A 21604-nucleotide genomic window follows, 5' to 3' on the forward strand; every position below is an offset into this window, starting at 1 on the left:
AGAAGGCCATTACCTAATGCTGATCCTGACGATGATTTGTGGGAGAGGTGGACTGGATTTGGACCTAACCTGTGGCATTTTTTGCTCAATCTCACGCTTGTGCTTTTCTTGAGATTCACTAAGCATCACTATCTCTTTCCTCATACAGAAAATAAACATCCCGTACTTGGTATGGTTTATCTTATGGTATCTCTGCAAATTATATCCTGAAACTTTTTCTGCAGAGACCATTCCTTGGTGCGATAGTAAAATACTGGGACCAACATTGTCCGCTTTCTGCAGGGACCAACATTGGGCAATGGACATTTTCTGTACTGGATGGAATAGTTGAAACCGAGTTTTTGGTTTTATAATGTATAGTATGTTCAGTGAATGGACTGCAACAATTTCTTCTTGTAGGTGAACTTCCAACCATGAGTATTTTTGAGTTTTCCTAAAGGAAACCATTTACTATTAGACTTTACTATTTTCTTCTGGTGGTTCTGGAAAGCAGAAAGGGGTTCAAAATTGCAACATACAACCATGAGTGTTTTTGAGTTTTCCTAAAGGAAACCATTTACTATTAGACTGCACTATTTTCTTCCGGTGGTTCTGGAAAGCGGAAAGGGGTTCAAAATTGCAACATACAACTATTAGTATTCTACAGTTGTATCTTTTCTTTCTCCCTTAATATTGGAGGATATCTAGCTCAGCATGGCTGCTGGTGTCATCTCACCTGGCAAGACTGTGTTTCCAGTGAACCAGCACGAGTGCCATATAGTGTTTGTGCAACTCCTTGAATTGGCTTTTTTACTTCACAGGAAAATGACAGTCTTATGTGGAAAGGAGAGCTCTACATTAATATTGGAAAATAGTATTCATGATGGAAATTGCCATATGATTGCCTTCTCTGGATGGATTTTGGTTCATTTATCCACATGCTACATCCTTAGAAGTGATAAATTCATGAGACTTCTGACAAGATCCATAAGATAGGATCTATCAAATATTAACTTTTGCTTTCTTCATCTATAGTTTGTCAATTTGTTACACAAGTAACATAACTTCTGAGGTTTTCCTCCTAGTTTCTTTTTTAGTTAAAAGAATTAGTTAATTCTTGATGAACATGATAATTACAACTTTAATTACTAATTTCACTAGGATGGATATGAATTGCAATGAGTCTCAATGTGAATTTTTGTTCAGTTAGACAAAGGAATTGCTATGGATACTGTTCTTTTGAGTTCAATGGCCGGTTATACCTTTACTGATAAAAAATAGCAAGTTACATTTTTTAATCATATTGCTGCAATTTATTCAATGCAGAATAGATTTACTGGGATGGATATGAGCTGCAATAAGTCTCAATATGAATTTATGTTCAGCTAGACAAAGGAATTCTTTGGAATTCAATGGCCAGTTATATCTTCTTCTGGCCTAATTTTGAGTATATTTGAGGCAAAAAGCTGCTGTCTTTGAAATCATGTGGCTAGACCATCCAATCTACAACATATTCAATCATACCCATGATTCAATCTGCAACATATTCAATCCTATCCCTACAGAGGAATATTACACATAGTTCAAAATATTACAAGAACCTGTACCTAAATACATGTACAAGACAAATATAAACACAATTGCAAAACTTATTGTCAAAATCTACATAGCCTTTAATCCTTCGGTAAATAAGTGCTGAGAAGCCTTCAAAGCATCCAACCCTTCGACAACTAATTTCTCTAGCTTTTCGATACGACTTTCCAGATGCACTACATTGTTACTTGTTGAGGTGGCTTCATCTAAAGTATTTATAGGAACTGCCCATTCAAAAAAATTGCAAGACTTCATATTGGAGTTCCGAGTCTCCTCATCGGTATCATTTACCTACATACATTTAGACACAAGTCAATACATCTGAAATAACTAGACCCGTCATCTTTCACACAATGAAATCAAAATACTACTTACCAATTTGCTAGGGCAAGTGTAAAACAATTTTTGAGGAATAGCAGGTGTATCTCACACTCGAATTATGCATTTTTTTCCACACTTATAAAACCTAATTTCGGATGTGGATTGAGAACTCATTCCTACATTTATATACACAAGAGTCAAATTTTAAAATAAAATTCACTTCTAAAAATATAAATTCTCAAAATATTCCAAAACATTTGGCATGCATGTGGATTGAGAACTCTCTCTTTGCACCTACTTCAAACATTTGGCATGCATGTGGAGTAGTCCAGCAGAGAAGCGCCATTAACTCAGAGATGATCTCTTTGCTAAACAGGTGGCAACTAAATCTTGATATATATATATATATATATATATATATATATATTATGTCAAACAAGAATTAAGTGTGATTAGTAAAAACTATTTATATAATGTAGATGAAATATATAATTTAAAACTAATCCGAAAATAAAGCTTTTTTTTTATCTAGATTGTGAGTTAATGATTCAACTTTTCAAAGAAACTCATGATGCCGCAATTGAATAATAAATATTAAAAAAAAAAGATAAAACACAAAATGAAAAATTAGAGAACTGTGATGAAAACATTTGGGAACATTTATAAACTTTATATTCATCATATTGAATAAAAATAATTGTTAAAATAAAAAATATTTTTGTTTATGACAGAAATGGAATAATAATAATAATAATAACAATAATAATAGTAATAATAATAATAATAATTGTTATTATAGTGTAAAATTTCCACAATGCACGTTTATTAAAAGCATTTAAGTTTATTCTTAATCACATTGTTATTTTTATTAATTTTTATTTTCTATATTAAATATGATATAATTAAAATTTAAATAATTAATACGAAGAAATTTTCTTACCTACAGTGCATGTGGTTAATTACTAATATATATATTAATAAAGTAAACCAACTACATCATTACACCTAGAGATGTGAAAGGGGTGTTGAGTTGGGGTTTACTTCCACCCGGACCCAATTTAAACCAAATTCAGGTGGATTCACTTAATCAATCAATCAAAACCAGATTCTAACCCCACTAAACCCAATCTCATTTGGGTTGGGTTTACTGTCACTGGCATCCAAGAGATGGCATGCATACTCTCCCCTTCAGCCTCCTCTTATTTAGAATATTTCTTGTGTTGGATAAAATCAAATGGTGAATCTGAGGGCCCAACCCTTGTTGGTCCTATAGAGTTACCATATGAAAACCAGAACAAAGGTAACTTGGTAAGTCCAGAACAGGTCAATGTATTTTTTTGTCACAAACGTGGAATTGTGTATACTATTTACGGTTTTGGCTCCAGGGAAGTAATAGCCGTACTTACCCCGTGGAGTTATTATCCCGTGGCAGAATAGACGCCATGGCTGATATTGGTACACATTGGGTAGCACGTAGTTAATGTGCACTTCAGATCCTTACGGAGGATATCGGCCAATCATGACATCGCACATTAAGCAATATGAAATGTGAGGTTTGAATTGTGGTATCAATGTGTACGGAGATGATGTGGTCTGTCGTGATTTGCCAGATGATAAGATTATTATTCCTTAAACCGGAGTTCTTTCCCTGAATATACTTTTTCTTTTTGAGCTTATGGCTTAGTCTGAGCTGGACCATCTTTAATTTGTAGGACTTATCCAACGCCTAATGTTTCAAATACAAATAGCTATCATCAAATGTGAGTGGCTTTAATGCCTTAAATAAGTCAGTGGTGTTAAGCGACGTGGACTCTCGTCGTGCTGTTGGTATGTACTATATTATTCTATATTAGCGGGGTTCGGTGCGATGCATGGGTTTTGTTATATAAAATAGATAAGAGTATATAATTGTTTTATATTTTAATTTTTAATAATTAATCTAATTAAACTTGATCTAAATTGGTCAGTTTTCTAGTATTTCCGATCAGTTTTGGTTTAGCAATGTTCTAACTTGACCAAGTTATGTCAGTTTTGATTTGGCCATTAGTAAATCGACCAAAACTGAATTAACCCGACCATAGATATATATATATATATATATTAATATTTTATATTTTAAATATAATTTTTTAATACAAAAAAAGTGGAAAATTCTCATATTTCTTAGTCTAAAACATTTTATATTATAAATTTATTTTTTAATAATACCACTATAATTTATTAAATTTAAATTTAATTTTTAAGTTTAAATCCTTTGAACAGTCAAACCAAACCGAAAATAGACTCAAACTGAAGCAACCCGAGTTGGTAGATTTTCACTAATAGTCAATCGTTTCAAGTGATAAACTCTTGACCTAACCAAGTCAATTTGGTTGGAAAAACAGCCTACAACTGAATTGAACCAATCCTTGAACACTCCTAATTTAAACTAAATTAATAGTCTAACCTTTAACAAATAACAATATTTTAATCTCCTATATTATTGAAAATTTATAGCAAAAATACACAATTATTGAAAATAAATTTACAATGAAAATACAATAGATATCTAATAAAAATATATTAAATTAGTCAATAAATAGTGTAATATCAAATAATAGTTTATTCTCTACTAAATAATAATCAATAAATTATAAAAAATACATGATTACTAAAAATAAATTTATAACAAAAATACAATAAATAGGATAAATTAAATTTCAAAATTTAAATAATAGTTTTGTAATCTCCAATAATTATTGACAATTTATTGTTAAATAAAAAACAAAAATAGAATTATAAATAATTATTGAAACATATTTATCAAAAATACAATAAATAATTAATTAAAAATAAAATAACTATAAATTTTAGTATGTATGTATGTATGTAAGTATGTATGTATGTATGTATGTACGTATATGTGTGTGTGTGTGTGTGTGTGTGTGTGTGTATATATAATGAATGTACATTATTATTATAAAATTATTACTAATAAATATTATTTTTTTGAAAGTTATTTTCTATAAATATTAATTGATATAAGTGAAATTAGTTATTTACAATATTATTTAGTTATTTAAATAATATTGTTATTTAAAATTTCAAAATATTAATTATTTGTTGAATTTAATAATCTGTAAAATTACAATTAGTACTATTATTATGTAATTCGTCGTTAATTTTGTAAAATAATAAATTATTATTAATATGAATATTATGAAATCTATTATAATTATTTTTTTACTTTTAATATTTTTTTTTAAATTTATTACATAATTTCGTTTTCTAACTATTTATAATTTAGTCATTATACTTTGTTATTTAAATATTTAAATAATATGTATAATTTTAAAAACTTTCATAATTTTAATTTTATTACGTAATATTGAATATTTTGTTATATAATTGTTTAGCTATTTTTAATGTTTTGTTATTTAAGATATTTAGTTACTGAAATATTTAAATGATGTTTTATCTTTAATGTTAATTTTTTATTTGAATAACATTTAAGTTGAATAATTCGTAAAATTAAAATTTATACTGTTACTATATAATTTCATGATGAATTTTGTAAAAATATAGAATTTTCAATAATATGAATATTATTAAATCTATTATAATTACATTTTGTGTTTTGAATAAATATTTTAAAGTTAATATATAATTTCATTGTAATATTTAAATAATTTTGAATTTTTTTAATTGAAATTTTCTTTAGATGAATGTAGATAAAAATGGGGGAGAGGATAAATAGGAATTAGAGATAGTTTATGAGGGAATCTTTCTACTAAATTAGAGATAATTTAACAGATAAATAGGAGTTAGAGATAATTTATGAGATAAATAAGAATTAGAAATAATTTAGGAGAAAGTGGGGGGGGGGGGGGGGGGATGGTGTCACTTGGATAAACATTAAAAAAGCAAATCCCTTTTTTTTTATGGTCATTAAAAATAGTTGAGACTATGTTATTTCTTTATTGGTTTAATGGGTAATTATGTGAAACTAATAAATCTAAAAAAATAAAAAAAAAACAGAAAATTAGGAAGGGGGTTTGGAGCAAGGAGAGGCGTGGTGACATGGACTATTTTGCTATATATATATAGATAGATAGATAAATAAATAAAATTTCATTTAACATCTTTTCAACTGGGTTTTTATGGTTTGATTTTTTTTTTCTTAGGTAACAAAAGAAAAGACAAATGAAATGTCTTAAACTTTAAGAGGAGGTGGTTCAATCGGGTTTTGATATAGTCAACGGTTTGGGCCGTTTGTCTATTATATTTGAGATGGTTCACATTTGGGAACCAGAAAGGGTGCCCGTTAAACTGGTTCAGCTTTCAGATTCGATTATGATGTTTGAAAACATGGTACGTATTGAAAAAAAACTTATAACCAATGGATTGGTATCATAAAAGTAAAAATCAATCAGGTTGATTTTTCCATTTAAAATATTTGCAACACTAAAATCAAACAACGGAACCCCGCTTGGGTTTTGTTGGAGCAGCAGGTCTGTATACTGTAGCTTTTCAAAGTTTTTTTTTTTTTTTTTTTGATAAGCCCGAAAGCAATTTCATTGATTTAAATCTTTTAACAGTACAGGCGTAAGAAATGGACCGGGTATTTGGTCTGAAAATAGAACAAGCATGTTTCGCCAAATAGTGAGCAACAGAATTACCCATACGATGAATGAAGGAGATATGGAACTGATCAAACTCCAGCAGCAACTTCCTGCAATTGGCCAAAACATGATGCAGCCTCCAAGGGACCTCTAGAGATCGGTCCAACAGGAACTTAACAATCTGCTGAGCATCTCCTTCAACCCAGACCGACCTAATTCCTTCGTCAATAGCCAGCAACAAACCTTCCCTAACTGCCAAAGCTTCCAGAATTTCTGGGTGATTACAAGGCACATTAATAGCCCAGCCCAAGCAAAATTCTCCTTTATGATTTCGAAAGACAACACCAAGGCCGGATTGAAACTCATTGGAAGCCCCATCAAAATTAATTTTAATCTGGGATGTCGAAGGAGGCATCCAGGAGATGAGAAGATTTGAGGCCAGACCCCGCAATCACGTGATTATCAGCTTCCTCTAGCTTGGCAAGTTCAACATACTGGGCCGAAGCCCGAATGATAATACTTTCAGGAATAAAAGGATCCCCACTTATAAGGGACTTGCATCTGGCCTTCCAAGCATTCTACATTAAGATGGCCCCAAATCTAAGTATGGCTTTGTCATTATTTTTCCACAACAACAACAACCACTCATCCAACCCCCTAACTAGCCCAAAGTCCATTTTTGAGCCCAAAACAGAACCAAACCACACTGGCCTCATGGTGGGACAAAGAAGAAAACGATGATTTATTGTCTCCGCCTCCAAACCACATAGAAAACATATCTCGTTCAATTTAGGAGCATGTCTAGCCATGGCAGCACTGGTTGGTAAACAATGGTTCAAGCATCTCCAAAGAAAGACGAGAACTCGAGGAGGTAACTTACTACAGCTCCAAAACTCTTTCCAAGAGACATCGGGGAAAGCCCAACCACTATTAGAGGAACACGCCTCTTCACCACATAAAAAGCGATATGCTGATGAACAAGTGAGCTGGCCCTTAGGAGAGTGTGTCCAAACCCATCAGTCACAAGCGAAATCTGGGTTCAATGAGAGGGGAGTACGATGAATAGCTTCCATAGTTCCATGGTATCAGCATCAAAAAGAGCATGAATCTTAGAAAAGCACCAGCGGCCAGTAGATGGATCAATGAGTTGAGCAACCCCTTTCACCCCCAAGGTCGGAACAAAATGTGCATGAGGCGAGATGGGCCTGTCAAGCCAAGGATCTTCAAAAATTCTGACGCTCCACCCATCCCCAATCAAAATTTTACACCCCCCAACAAGCTTTGTCTACACTCCAGCATAGCACCCCAAATAAACGAAGAGTGGTTGTGGTTCTTGGCTGCCCAGAAAGACTTGTTATTCTTTAAGTATTTTGCAGTAAGAACCCGGGCCCATAATTTTTGGTTATCAGTAAGGAATCTCCAAGCAAGTCTCATCAACATTGCAGAACTCTTCACCTCCAACCGTTTGAAGCCCAGCCCACCAATGGCCTTGGGCTTTAAGAAAGAGTTCCAAGCTTTTAGATAAAAAATTCGTTTTTCGCCTATGCTCCCCCACCAGAAGTCCCTGGGAAGCTTTGAGATCTAATTGCAAATGCCAATAGGGAGTTATATGGAGTGCCGGTATGGCATTGATTCCCCCCCCAAATATTTGTCCTTTGGTTTCATAAACTGCACTCCAAGAACCCCTGCAAGCAGGGACCTCAGCCTACGATGAGAGTTTTTACTAAATAAAATTGATGATTTTCCAAAATTAAATCTTTGGCCCGAGAAATGACAGAAGAAGGAATCAAATGCCTCTTTGATACAATTTATTTCCTGGGGGTTACTTCGACCAAATATCAAAATGTCGTCGGCAAAGAGGAGATGATTTACCTTACAAGAACCCCTACCAAAGTTGAGACCCTTAAGCTGACCGAGCTCCAACTGATGCACCAACATTCTGGAGAGGACATCAATACAAAGATTGAACAGATAAGGGGAGAGAGGGCACCCTTGTCATAGCCCCCTTCCCGGGCGGATTATCGGACCTAAATCTCCATTTAGAGAAACACGCATATTTGCAGTGGAGATACAACCCCTGATAATGTTTCGAAAAGAAGATGAGAAACCTCGTTGGCTGAGAACCCAATTGATTAAATTCCATTCCATCCTATTGTATGCTTTGTAGAGATCTAATTTCAAAGCATAGCAGCCCATTCTGCCCTTTATATTCCTTAAACTGTGAATAGCTTCTGCAGCAATAATGCGGTTATCATGGATACAACGGCCAGGTGTAAAAGCATTCTGGAAAGGCGAAAGTAAGTGATCCCTTAAAATATCTCACACCAACCTCACAGCCCATCTTAACCGTGTATTGAGAACATTTTCCAATCATTATTCATGAAAAAATGTTCTCAATGCATAGCTGTTGATACGAGATACGCATTCTGTGAGGAACAAACCGGAATTTTAGACGAGATGGGATCTGCTCCTCATACATGGGCACCTCACAGGTACATCCACTATGCATTGAGAACATCTACCGTGAATAATAATTTATGTGTGTGTGAGATCGATGTGAGACGCCCTGTGTGAAGAGCAGATCCGGGGGCGCCTCACATGCACATTCACTGTGCATTAGAAACATCTCCCGTAAATAATAATTCATAAATACGGGAGATGTTCCCATGCTGCATGGTATGATGTGTGTGTGAGGTGCGAGTGAGACGCACTATGTCAGGAGCAGAGCCATCCACCGACTACTGCTGCTGGTGTTGCCGCGTACAAACTACGAAGTGCCAAGCACTAGCAGTCTAGAAGCGGCCTATATATTTTCAAATTTTAATATTCATTGTCAACCCTGAGCCAGCCCCACCCCACTACATCACCCATCTACATCCGCGGTGTACTTTCAGAATTTTGAACCATCCATCATTTTACATATACTAAAATTAGTACATTTACACAAATACAAGTGAGTGAGGGATGATACTGATACTACATCCAACCCAAATCAGATCACTAATATACAACATCGCTTCGTCATTTTTGGGTTAGGGAAAGCAGTCCATCAATTGGACCGAGCCGCCAAGGCCCAATGGAGCAAAGTATATCCACCGCTCAATACCTGCTTCCATCCAGCACACCCATCGGAAGTCGGAACAGATGTTTCTTTCTCTTCTATGTTAGAATCAATCAGATCTCATTTTCTTCTAGTGTACAAAAATTTCTCGTGGTCGTGGTCGTGGTCCCATAATCCCATTCTAATAATTCCTTGGAAAGGAAAATCCACCCGAACGGGTCCCGTTTGCTCCGTCGCGACAAAATTACACACAACCTATCGGCCGTTCGATCGAATGGAGAATTGAATTTCATTTTGTGAAATTCGGATCTTCGATCCATTTATTTTGCCACGGTTCATCATTAAGCTTCGTTACACGTTGCGGACCTAGGTATTTGTCGTCGGATTGGGCCACTCAGATTCCTCAAAGTCACCCTAGGTTTCCGGGCCAATTATTATGTGCCACGTCAGTGCCGTACCATGGACCTATGCGGATTCAGCTGACAATCCATCGGGTTCGGGTGGTGGTTCCGTAATTATGCATGTTATGTACTTATTTATACCTTATGGGTGGGTGGGGTATATATGACCAGTTTCGTGAGTCGTGACTATTTTACCGAAACAGAGGAGCTTTTTCAGCGCGTTTCCCCGTGGTTAATTTCTGATTCTTCCATTCCGGTTGACGGCAGACCACTTTCTACCAAAATGCCTATATTACCCTTCTCCCGACAACCTACCATAGGATTCTTGGCTCTCCCGGAGTGGAGAAGACGTAAAGAAGCAGTGGTTATGAGTTCTGCCAACGTGGAGGTTATTTACGTCAAATAATGATACCTGAGAAAGAGGTAAGACACATGTAACCGAAATAAATGCACTTGGAGTCCAAAGCAGTCATTTATTCCATCTTGATCCCTTTCTTCTTTATTTATTTATTTATTTTTATTTTTCCTTTCCTCCTTTTCAGAAATTGCTTGTTTTGTTTACTCATCGGTGGAATCCGGAAAGGAGTTCAGCCAGGAGAGAGAAGGGAGAAGAAAATGGATTGGCCCGTGGTTTCTTACTCTTCTTCGTCTGTTACACGGTTGTTTATGGTACATTAGCCTTCTTCGTTCTCAAACAATGTCTTCTCTTCTCTCTTTGATTTTGTTTTGTTTCCTTTTGTAATTTCTAAATCGATTCTTCAGATCTATGAACATTGCTGTTTGTTTTTCATTTCCTTTTTCCTAGATTTCTTATGTGTTTATGGTGTCCAGGAATGGTAGATATAGGGTTCTGAAGGAGCACATTTGTCTAGTAAGTTCCAGATCTATTGCTCTCTACTTTACTTCTTCTGTCTCTCTTATCCGTTTAATTTCATTTTTCTTTTAGTTGATTATCTGTGCTTGCTGTAAGATTTGTGTTGCGTCCCTCGAGCAGATCTCACCTTGTTTTAGGTTCATTCCGTGAATGTTTTGTTTTGTTGTTTCTTTGATTAAGTAGTTGAGTTCTGTTCCCTTCTGTGATTTGTTAAATTCCATGTTTTTGGTGTTGCATTTGTTTAATTTCTTCACTGAGCATAATGGATTTGACTGTGTTTTTGTTTAGTCTTTTCATTTGGTCTCTATTAGATTCTTTCTGGACATTTTTGGATTTGTGAGTGTGTTGAGTAAGATCATACCACAAGTAAGTTTTCAGTTCTGGTTGTTTGGAGTTTAGCTGGATCTCTCCGTATCACTTTTCGACGGTTGTTTCTGATTGCAAATGCGTCCGACGGTCCGAGGACCATGAAAACGTTGAAGGAGTTAATTTTTTTAATTCTTTCTCGTGATATTTTACTGTGTCATTGTAATGGATAGTGAATGCCGGAAGCAGGTTTTAGTGGCTCCGAGAATTTTTGCTTATCCTTCGGATTAATTGAGGGATTTTATTGATATTTTTGACATGAGATTTTTTTTTTTTTTTACGTTGACTAATTTGTTTTTATATTTGATGCCTTGTTTTTGTATGTCCTTGTGAGTAAATATTATTATCTGTTATAACTTTGAAGTAATTGTCTTGGAGATTATTTAATTCATATAGTAAGGGAGATCTGACTGGATTAAGGTTTTTGATGTAAATTTGGAATTTTCTTGATTGAGTGCCTTTTACTTTTATATTTTATACAAGCCATAACCATATCTAACTGTACAGGGTGTGAAGGTCAGGATTGGTGATCCTGTATCATTGCCTTCTTGCAATGGGAAAGTCTCCAGGAAAATGGTTAAAAACATTACTCTTTGGGAAGAAAACATCCAAATCTAATTTATCAAAAGGAAGGGAGGTATCGGTAAGTTGGTCCTAACCTAGCATTTCCTGTTGAAATTTCAAGGATCTTGTTCCTGACAACATGATTTATTAATGCTACTATTATTACTAATGCAACTACTGTTAGTTCTATCACCAGTGTTTTGAATCATGTTGTTGCAAGTATTGTTGTCTCCAATGTTTTAAATACCGGCACAGAACTGGAACCACTTTGGCCACTGGTTTCTGGGTCAGCGGTTTGATCGTCCTGCCCGAACGGATCAGCCTGTTGCAATTTTAAAAAATAAAGAATAAAAAGTAAAAAAATGAAAAATAATTAAAATAAAAACGACCAAAAGCTGTCGTCTGGTTCAAATGGGTTGATGGTTCGACTGCCTGGATCAGCAGGGTGCTGACCAAGTCAACAGTTTTTGGCAAAAGAACGGTTCATGGGTGAAATGGAACTGATTGCCTGGCTCGTTTCCCAGCTGAATGGTCTGACTGTCTGGGTCAACGATGGATCGAAAATCATGGTCAGCTCTGTAGTTTGAGAAGTGTTTTATGAATTAGAGAACCATTTCTAGGTATTAAGGATCACCTGTTGTCACTTTGTTAACTATATTTTCTATTATACTTGAGAGAGCACCATACAGGTTAATTTTGGTAATTTATATTAACTATATTGTCTGTATAATTTGCACTTGTATCACAAAGTTGTCTATAGGACAGTTTATATCTTGAGATATAGAATTTTCTATCCAGCCACTACTTGTGCAATTCTTCTTTTCCTGTCCCAATAGTGGTCGTATGATGTTGTGCGTTAGTTTTTGGTCATTCATGTAAACTGTATCTTGTATCACAAAGTTGTTCATGGGATGATGGGATTAATTATCTTTGAGATATAGAATTTTCTATCCAGCCACTGCTTGTGCAGTTCCTGTTTTCCATCTTGATAGTGGTCAGTATGATGTCCTTAATGAAACATTCCATGAATTTTACACTTATGTTCAGTGAACTACTTTCTTCCAAGCCAACTAGAGATTTATCTAGTGCTAAGCTCCACATTCTGCTGGTGCTTTAATCCCATACCAATGATGTGCCAAAGTCAAGCTTTGTTAAGGGCCATCAGGTAGTGAGGCCACATTTTGAATGAAATTGGATGGCTGCATGTTGGTAATGATATCTTTTACTTTGCACTAGTCAAACCCGTTTTTGTTGAGAATTCTCTCTTTTATTGTTTCAGAATTCTTTAAGTCCTTTCATTTCTATTGTTGGAGATTGTTCTGGTTTGCAAATATTAATGAACCAATGTTAGGCATTTGTTTGTTGTTATTCTTATCTCTATCTTGTTGTTTCTAACTGTATTTTTATGTTCTCATGAAGCGAACTGGAAATGAGAAAGAGGCTTGTATTGCTGCTAAGGCACCAATTGCTGATTCAGCTGTTGATCCACCATTGGTTTCACACCCAGCACCTGGCACTATAGATAGACGTGGGGGCAACTTAGAGCCAGAAAAGGGTGTTGTTTTACCACATGATGGGGATGTTTCATTGCCTGGATCTCAAGATAAAGATCAAGAAAGAAACACAGGATCTGGTGGACCAAATGATCCAGAAAGAATCCGGCAGGAGAAAGCTGCTACAAAGGCACAGGCTGCTTTTAGGGGCTATTTGGTAATCATCTCTTGTATGATGTTGTATTGCTGCTTTTATCTCATTTATACCTGTTATCATTGACCTTAGCTCTTTTCATGTATTTTTATACTTGTAATTCCTGCAATTATTATTCGATTTTTTGACCACTAATTATTTCTCCCAATGTGCATTTCTTCAATTTTGTTTCTGTTGTGATAGAGGATGATATAATATAAGATATTATTATTTAAAGGATACAGGGTGGTTGGCCCCATTGTGTAAAGATCATCTGTACTTAATATTAACCCCACCAGGAGATGGTAACCACTTGACTTGTGGATTTCTCTTTCCTAGACTGTTTCTCAAAATCTCTTCTGGACATTGAGAATAATGAGATAAATCAGATGACAAGAATAATCCTTCTGGTGTATTCCAACTGCATTCATGCATGGCTTGTCAATGTGCATACCACGTGGTGCAGCATCAACCAACTGCTCACACGTGCTACATCTGTTAGAAGATATCTTCTTTTGTCTGTTAAACATGTCAATACTACTAATGGAGTAAATCTTCTATACTGCTGGGTGTATTTCTGTTTTGGATTCTTTGCTCATGTTGGGTCTTACTAGTGCTATAACACATCTTTTGTGAAGGCTCGGCGGGCATTTCGGGCTCTTAGGGGTATCATAAGGCTGCAGGCGCTTGTTCGTGGCCACTTGGTGAGGAGACAAGCTCTTGCTACTTTACACTGTATGCGAGGAGTTGTAAAGTTACAGGCATTGGTTCGTGGTCGAAGAGCAAGACTTTCTGATACCGTTCTCAAAGTGCATAAAAAATATAGACTTGTAAAGGCTCTGGTAATTTTTTATTAGAACTCTCTTATTTTCCTTGTCCTGTATGGTTAATTAAACGTTTTTGCAAAGTTTCTTTTGCTTCCTTCTTTTACAAGTAAAAACATTAGGTGTAATATTTGAAAGGTCAGAAAAGAATATGGCAATAATTTTCAAGAGACATGCTATATTCTATACATGTACTTCTGTTGAAGACTGATATTTTTATTGTTTATGACTTTTTACCTTGGACTGTTTCTGAGGGGAAGGGGCGGAAGTGGAAAAGTGGGATGCAATCCATGATTAGGTGGGTTCCAGAATGATTAGTCCCCCTCCTAATCTTATTATCCATCCACTTGATGGAAAAAACAGCAAAGTAGAGGACTTTCTGAGGATTCAGGAGGAATTCTTTCCATCCTGCTTTTCTGTTTCTTCCCCAATCCAAAACAGCTTTGGTAATTTGCTTTTCTCCATTTCCCTTGTTGATAGCAATGGGAATCACACTGATGGATGATGCATGTGGTTTGTAACAGATCTGAACCAAACCAACCCAATTATTTCTGTATTATGTGTCCAGTTATAATTGGGTCAGTGATTTAAAAGGCGTGCCTAGGCACCCAGGTGAGGCGCATTTTAAGGTATGCACCTCGCCTGGTCCCCAGGCGCAGCACTTTCAAAAGGCGTGCACCTTGTGCACCTTCTGCTTCAGCCTTCAGCCTTCAGCCCAGGCACATACCTTTTGAAAATTTGCACATTTTTCTGTTTTTTTATGACCAAGCCCCCTTGAGGCAAGCTCAAACAAGTCCATAAAAGGGTCTTAAATTCTTAATCCCCATAAAAAGATTTTATAATTTGTCTTTTAAAAATATCTTTTATTAGGATGAATGAATGAGCATCATTAGCAAATATGGGGTCTCATTTATTCATCCTAATAAAAGATATTTTTAAAAGACAATTAAAGTTATAATTTTTTTTTTATATAGGGATTAAGAATTTAAGACCTTGATATAGACTTGTTTTGGCTTGCCTTGAGGGGCTTGGTACAAAGGTGGTTTGTAGAATTAGGAATGCATAATGCTCAGCTTAACATGACATTAGCTATTTGAAGTAATGCAATTGGGAAAAGAATAAAGAAATTGAGAGTTGTACATGCTTGAATATGTTTTTATATGTTATGCTTGATTCTATTTTTTAAATTTTCATTTTAATTATATTTTACATGTTAAGTTTATGTATTTTAATTTTAGATAATGGGTTTTTTTAAAACATTTGTTTTAAAATTTAAGTTTATATTTTTAATTAATATTATGTTTAATATTTTTATTTTTGCTTATTTTTTGAATTTTTGGCATTTTGAAAATTTTAGCTTTTTTTTTCCCATTTTTGTGCCTTGCATCGGAAAGGCGTGTTGCCTTGCCTTGTGCTATTGCGCACAAGATGCCCCTTGCACTTTTTTTTTTTTTTTTTGCAACTGGTGCGTTTAAAACATTGAGATTGGTTTTGGTTGTTCTGAATTGATTAAGACCCCAATTGATTATTGGCAAATTATGAAGATGCCTCCATTCTGTTACCTATTTTTCTCTTTCAGCATGACAAATACCTATTCTTCTCATTATGTGCTTGTAATATTGTCACATTATAATGCCCAAATGTGTTAATTTAATAAATAAGTAGGTTTACTGTCAAATTATAGGTTAAAAGCATACCTGTCAATTATAATCAGGTCTTCTTGGGTCAGATCTGATAGTCCTAATTAAAGGCACCATAGGGTCTGGTTCGTAATTGGTTCTGCACATTTACTTATTGGGTTGGGTCCTGGTTTACCCTCGCCTGGACCAGACCTGACCAATTGACAGCAATAGTTTGTAAACATGATAGTTTGATTTGAAACTCTTCACTCACCATTAATCTTGAAGTACCAGTTTTGTTTGGAATCACTCTTTTGCTCCTGTAGTTCTCTATGTGTAAACATCTCAAACTTACTAGAGAGATACACAAAATATTTAGTCAATTTCCACCACTTCTAACAATAACGCATCTATGTCTTTTGTCAGGATAGTAAGCAATTGGAGTCTTTTGGATGGACAGAAAAGCCATCAGAAAATGCTTTTGTTTGTAAGGTAAGAAACAACCATGATTATACTAAAACAGTATGTGCTCTTAAATGAGACAACCCAGACCATTTGTTGTTGAGTTATTGGTCTGCATGGTCCATTATTTGTGTGGGATACTGGGCCCACCCTTGGAAATGTGGGTTCTTTCAAAATTTTGGTGAAGTATGGATGTTAAGATGATTATGTGATGCCCCTATTTCTGCTTTCAAGGGATGCAAAGAAGTCATCTTAATTCTGTTTCTTGTTCCTGATAACCAGTATTGATCAAAACTAAGTTGTTCTAACAATGGAGAATATGAGTAGAGGTGCAAGCTCAACTCTGTTCCCTATGCCTGGTAACCAGTATTATTCAAAACCAAGTTGTTCTAGCAATAGAGAATAAGAAAAGTGGTAGAAAGAAAACAATGGGAGAAATGGTTGCATCTTAACCAGTTGACAGCCACTAATCCATTTTATATATGTGGTTTAAGACCACATACAAATCACCAAAAATATCCCTACTGATTACAGAATGTCCCTCTTGAAGCACTCCATAATAGAGCAATAAAGAAATAGTAAAAGAGTGAAACACAAGCATACATGGTATTATGGTGCACTGAACATCCCTAATCTGATTTGCAATTCCACAACACAAGGTGGGTTTGGGTTAATTGGTTTCATAACTTCCTGTTTATGAGATGTGATATGTCAAAGGGAAAAAATGTTTGGTAGATCATCTACAGTTAGATATGCTCTGGTTCATTGTAATTAACAGAGCCAGAAAAATATGTGGCATACTGTTGGATGAATTTCTTTTGATTGGTTTTCTCTTATGTGGTTCATTTTGACCTAGAAAATCTCCTTGATGGGATTTGTGTCTTGCATTTGTGTGGCATTGGTGGGAAGTGAAGGATAGTCTTTATCCCTCTCTTGTATCCTGACTTTTTTATATTTTCTTTAATTGGTATTTCAAAATTACTGTATTCCTGTTTAATTGAACTTGGACAACCGTAATAATGTTATGTTTTACTTTCCATTATACTATTTTTGTTCGTTTTCCTTTCTTGTGCCTATCATGTTTTTAGTTTGACGCTTGACATTTTTGTTTTATTGCTTCTAGATTCTAGCTTCATCATCTGTTGCAATGCCTCTTCATCTCCAGTATGGTTTAGATGAGCCCAATTCAGCCTGGAACTGGCTAGATCGATGGACATCATTTCGTTTTTGGAGACCGCTTCCACAGCCCAAGAAGGTTGCTGATTCAAAGTTGCAGATAAAGCAGGTTAATGTTCAAAATGCAGAAACTGAACCAGGCAGGCAAAAACGCAGTGTACGTAGGTTTGGTTCAGGAAGTGTTGACAATGGGCCAACCAATTCCAACTCTGAATCTGAAAAGCCTAAACGCAGCCTGAGGAAAGTTACAAGCCATCCAGTAGATGCAGTACAAGAACATCCACAGAATGAGGTTGAGAAAGTTAAACGTAATTTAAGAAAGGTTTCGAACTCCACGGTAGAGGTTCCTGATCGCATAGAGGTTGAAAATGAAAAGCCAAAGCGCAGTGTGAGAAAGGCACCGAGCTCTATGGCTCCTGAGGTTTCAGATCAAGGCATGAGAGAATCTGCTGAGAAAATGAAGAAAGATACAATGGTTCCAGAGTCCAAACAGCTGAATGTAGAAACAAGCCCAAAACCATTGACACCAGATGGACCAACTTCTGTACTAAACAATGATCATCCTGTGGTTGAGTTAGAACTTTTACAGAGCAACGGGAAAGATGAGAATGTTCATCTGACAAATGAGGAGTTGATCTCTAAAGAGGACCCAGCTAGCAATGAGAACCAGAAAACTAGCAGGAGGAGAGCCTCTTTCCCAGCAAAGCAGGATTACCCAGAGAATGGTTTACAGAATACTCCGTCATTGCCAAGTTATATGGCAACAACTGAATCTGCCAAGGCAAAGCTCAGGGCACAAGGTTCCCCAAGGTTTGGCCATGATGGGGCTGAGAAGAATGGGTTCACCAGGCGGCATTCTCTGCCATCCTCCACCAATGGCAAACTGAGTTCGGTGTCACCACGGACACAGAGGCTGGTTCAAGCAAGTGGCAAAGGGGGAGTTAGAAGTGACGGATCACTATTATCTTCTAGAGATGGTAATGGTAAGAAGCATTTAATCTTACGGGAATTGTGTTTGTCATGAATTTGGTTTCTTTCTGGATTCTGCTTCTAATCAGTAATCAGTGCATTAGAAAGCACTGAAGGTGTATGCCTGGAGGTGCACCTCCAAGCGAGCACTAGAAATTAAAAAAGGCCATTACTAAGGAGTGGATTGGATAGAGATTTATATTTTTTTTGGTTGCACAGTGGCTGCTCTCTCTCTCTCTTCATGGGCTACATAACTAGGCCCGGGGGGGGGGGCGGTGGCCCATCCCCTGCCCCCCAACCCAGGTGAAGCACACAGAGATACTGAGAAAAGAAGAGAAGAAGAAAACAACACAGATTTATGTGGTTCAGCCTTTGTTCTATGTCCATGGGCGAGGGAGGAGTAAAAATCCACTGAATCACAAAATGGAGTATAACATTGAGTAGCCTCACACAAACCTGACACCCAATACACCCAATGCGTGATCCTCACTAATATTTTGGCCTAAGCCCTCCGCATCCACCACAGACCTCAATCATTTGGGTTCTTCCCCATAAATGTTGGGTCGGATCATTGAGTGGGCCACAGACTGGAATGCCTAGAAATTACAACCCTTTTTTTGTTTCCTGATTCTTTTCTTTTTCTTTTTCTTTTTTTTTTTTTTTTGGGGGGGGGGGGGTGGAACTTCCACAGATCTCAATCAAAATTCCCATTTGGGTTCTTCCCCATAAACATTGGGTCGGATCATTTAGCTGGCCATGGACTGGGATCCTTAGAAATTACAACCATATTTTTGTTTCTTAGTAATTCTTTTTTTTTTTTTTGTGGGGGGGGGGGGGGGAGCGGGGGAGAACAGAGAACTTCCTATTTTTTAGTTTATTTGCTATTCTTTTTAATTATTTATTAATTAAAAAGTATTTGCTCAGGAGCCATGTACCTCGTGTTCTTGTTTCTGCCTCGTGCTTTAGGATAGGATAGTGAAATGCCTTGTGTCATGCCTCCACGTTTTAAACCATTCCTTATAATAAATATTTTGGTGCTCTTTGCTTGCATTGTAAATCTGGATTTGATGTAAAGTAGAATGTACAACTCAGCCTACATGTACTCCCACCAAACTGAACCTTCGGGAACATTTCTAACGTATTTATCATGTATTTATCAGTGATTTGAGTTGTTTCCAGCTTTCCATTTTGCATACCCATGGTTTCCTTCCTATTATATTAGCTTCAACGGTTGCTTTGTGTTCTTACCTTTCTTCATCCGTAGTTTTCTTCCAATTTTTAGTAGGAATACTTAACACGGGTTAATAGCAAAAAATGGTTCGAGGGCCCATAATTTAACAATGAATATGGTACCTGAATTGAACGGAATGGTGGAACATGATTCATGGGGCTGACCCCATATAGTTTGGACAAGGCTTAGATGGTGATGATACTTAACATTCTGTATATGGTTATGTTGCAGAGAAAATCATCCAAGCTGAATGGAGGAGGTGATGCATTTTGGGGAATATTCGGTTTTAAGGACAAGTTATTTAAGTTGGTAATAGTGCTTACTGGTGTATACTTTCATTTATCCTTGTGGTGTAAAATTCTATTGTAAAACCTGGAATTGGAGTGGAGAAATAACAGGTGTGGTATTCGTAAAGCATATCTCCTTGTGTTCCTGGGTTTTGGGTGTTTTGAGCGTGTATAGTTACGGGGCTTTATTTTATGGTTTGGTTTCATTTAGGCATGTTTGTGTTTCTTTTTGTCCCCACTGATGTAATAGAGGTGCTGACTGCTAATGCCCTTGAACATGTAATGCATACCTAATTGAAAGTTGAAAGGCTTGGCTTCTCCCTCGAAATTGGAATCTTAACTTTGTTGTTTGGGTTGTATATGGTTGTAGTTGTATGTATTAACGTCCATGACAGTAATGCTTTCTGCAGTCTTTTTTCTTATTTGGAAATGTGGTTTTTGTTGGTGATGGGGTGTTGCACCGGGAAGGACGGGGACATTGTTTAGTTTTCTTATTGGAATTTGTTTCACAAGAGTGCCTCTAGCATCCCATTAACTAGTATAGTTTTCTTTATTCAGTTTGGCTTGGTTAGAGCACCAGCTATTCCAAAATCCATCCTTCATGTTAATAAAGAAAAAGGAGAATGACTGATCAGCCCAGCTCAGAATTCTTTAGCCCCACCGTACAGGGGATTGTTCTGGAAGCCTTTTATGGGGTTTTCGTCATACAAAAGTAAGTTTTTTTGTTTTAAACAAAATCATTCCTATTATGAGGGCAACGAACTTTTTTTTTTTAGCTCCAAGGGCTGCACAACTGGGGTAGGCTGGTGGCCCATCCAACGTTCAAAATATCGATATATCCGATACGTGGTAGGGGTATATCGGATGTTTTGATATTTTTTTATTTTTTTTCAAAACTGATTCAGAGGAATCGGTCTAGGATCCCTCTATCTCCTGAACCGGTCAGACCCTTGATACACCTACTGTAAGGGTGTATCGGAAGAGTTTCAGAATGATACATATATCGGCCGATACGTAAAAGGTTTAAACTTTAAAGCATCGACATCAACTTTCATCGAAGGGTTTGGACACGCGGCATGGATGGAATGACCGAATGACCAAAATTGCCTCATTCCACCTGTATTGGTTGATGGTAAGACTACGAGGGATAAAAATATAATTAACAGAAGTTTACTTGATCAATTGGTGAAAAGGAAAATAAATAATTGATCTGGTTATCGAAACTGAAACCAATGAATGCTTTCAATTATAATGTCATTAAGTGCAAGGTTAGAAGCTTAGAGCAGGCAATAAAAGGCCAAGGTTCCAGCAAGGAAAATGGATGTGAAAACTACTCGCTCATTCTTTGGTATTAAGATTGGGTCATGACGTTAGGTAGAGTGCATGGACGGAATAGGACTCATTCATGCTGCCGATGCCACGTAACTGAAGTGAAGCGGACGTCCTCCCATGTTGGAACTTAGAACTAGAGGTGAGAGCTTAGGTGGTGAATTCGATCAAGGGACTTGTATGATTAACCATCATTACTAATGTAAAAGCTTTATTTATTTATATAATTTTTCTTGCCGGGGGGGGGGGGGGGGGTGTAAA

At 36.2% G+C, this 21604-nt stretch overlaps 1 protein-coding gene across 3 annotated transcripts; it reads left to right on the plus strand.

Moving 5' to 3' along the window:
• Positions 1 to 10386: 10386 nt before the first annotated feature.
• On the plus strand, positions 10387 to 20342 carry LOC104586757 (protein IQ-DOMAIN 29). 3 transcript variants are annotated; one of them, XM_010244088.3, is made up of 8 exons: positions 10387 to 10625; positions 10788 to 10827; positions 11704 to 11839; positions 13180 to 13470; positions 14085 to 14288; positions 16316 to 16381; positions 17475 to 18510; positions 19959 to 20342. In XM_010244088.3, the coding sequence occupies exons 3-8, from the start codon at positions 11750 to 11752 to the stop codon at positions 19988 to 19990; spliced, it is 1719 nt and encodes a 572-aa protein (XP_010242390.1). In that variant the 5' UTR covers positions 10387 to 10625; positions 10788 to 10827; positions 11704 to 11749; the 3' UTR covers positions 19991 to 20342. The 3 variants fall into 3 exon arrangements, with proteins under 3 accessions (XP_010242390.1, XP_010242391.1, XP_088758865.1); XM_010244089.3 differs by having other exon boundaries at positions 10419 to 10625; positions 17475 to 18504; XM_088902739.1 differs by lacking the exon at positions 16316 to 16381 and having other exon boundaries at positions 10432 to 10625.
• The last annotated feature ends 1262 nt before the right edge of the window (positions 20343 to 21604 follow it).

Source organism: Nelumbo nucifera, chromosome 4 (assembly GCF_055504915.1).
Source record: "Nelumbo nucifera cultivar China Antique chromosome 4, China Antique-T2T, whole genome shotgun sequence".
In the NCBI taxonomy this organism is placed as follows: Eukaryota; Viridiplantae; Streptophyta; class Magnoliopsida; order Proteales; family Nelumbonaceae; genus Nelumbo; species Nelumbo nucifera.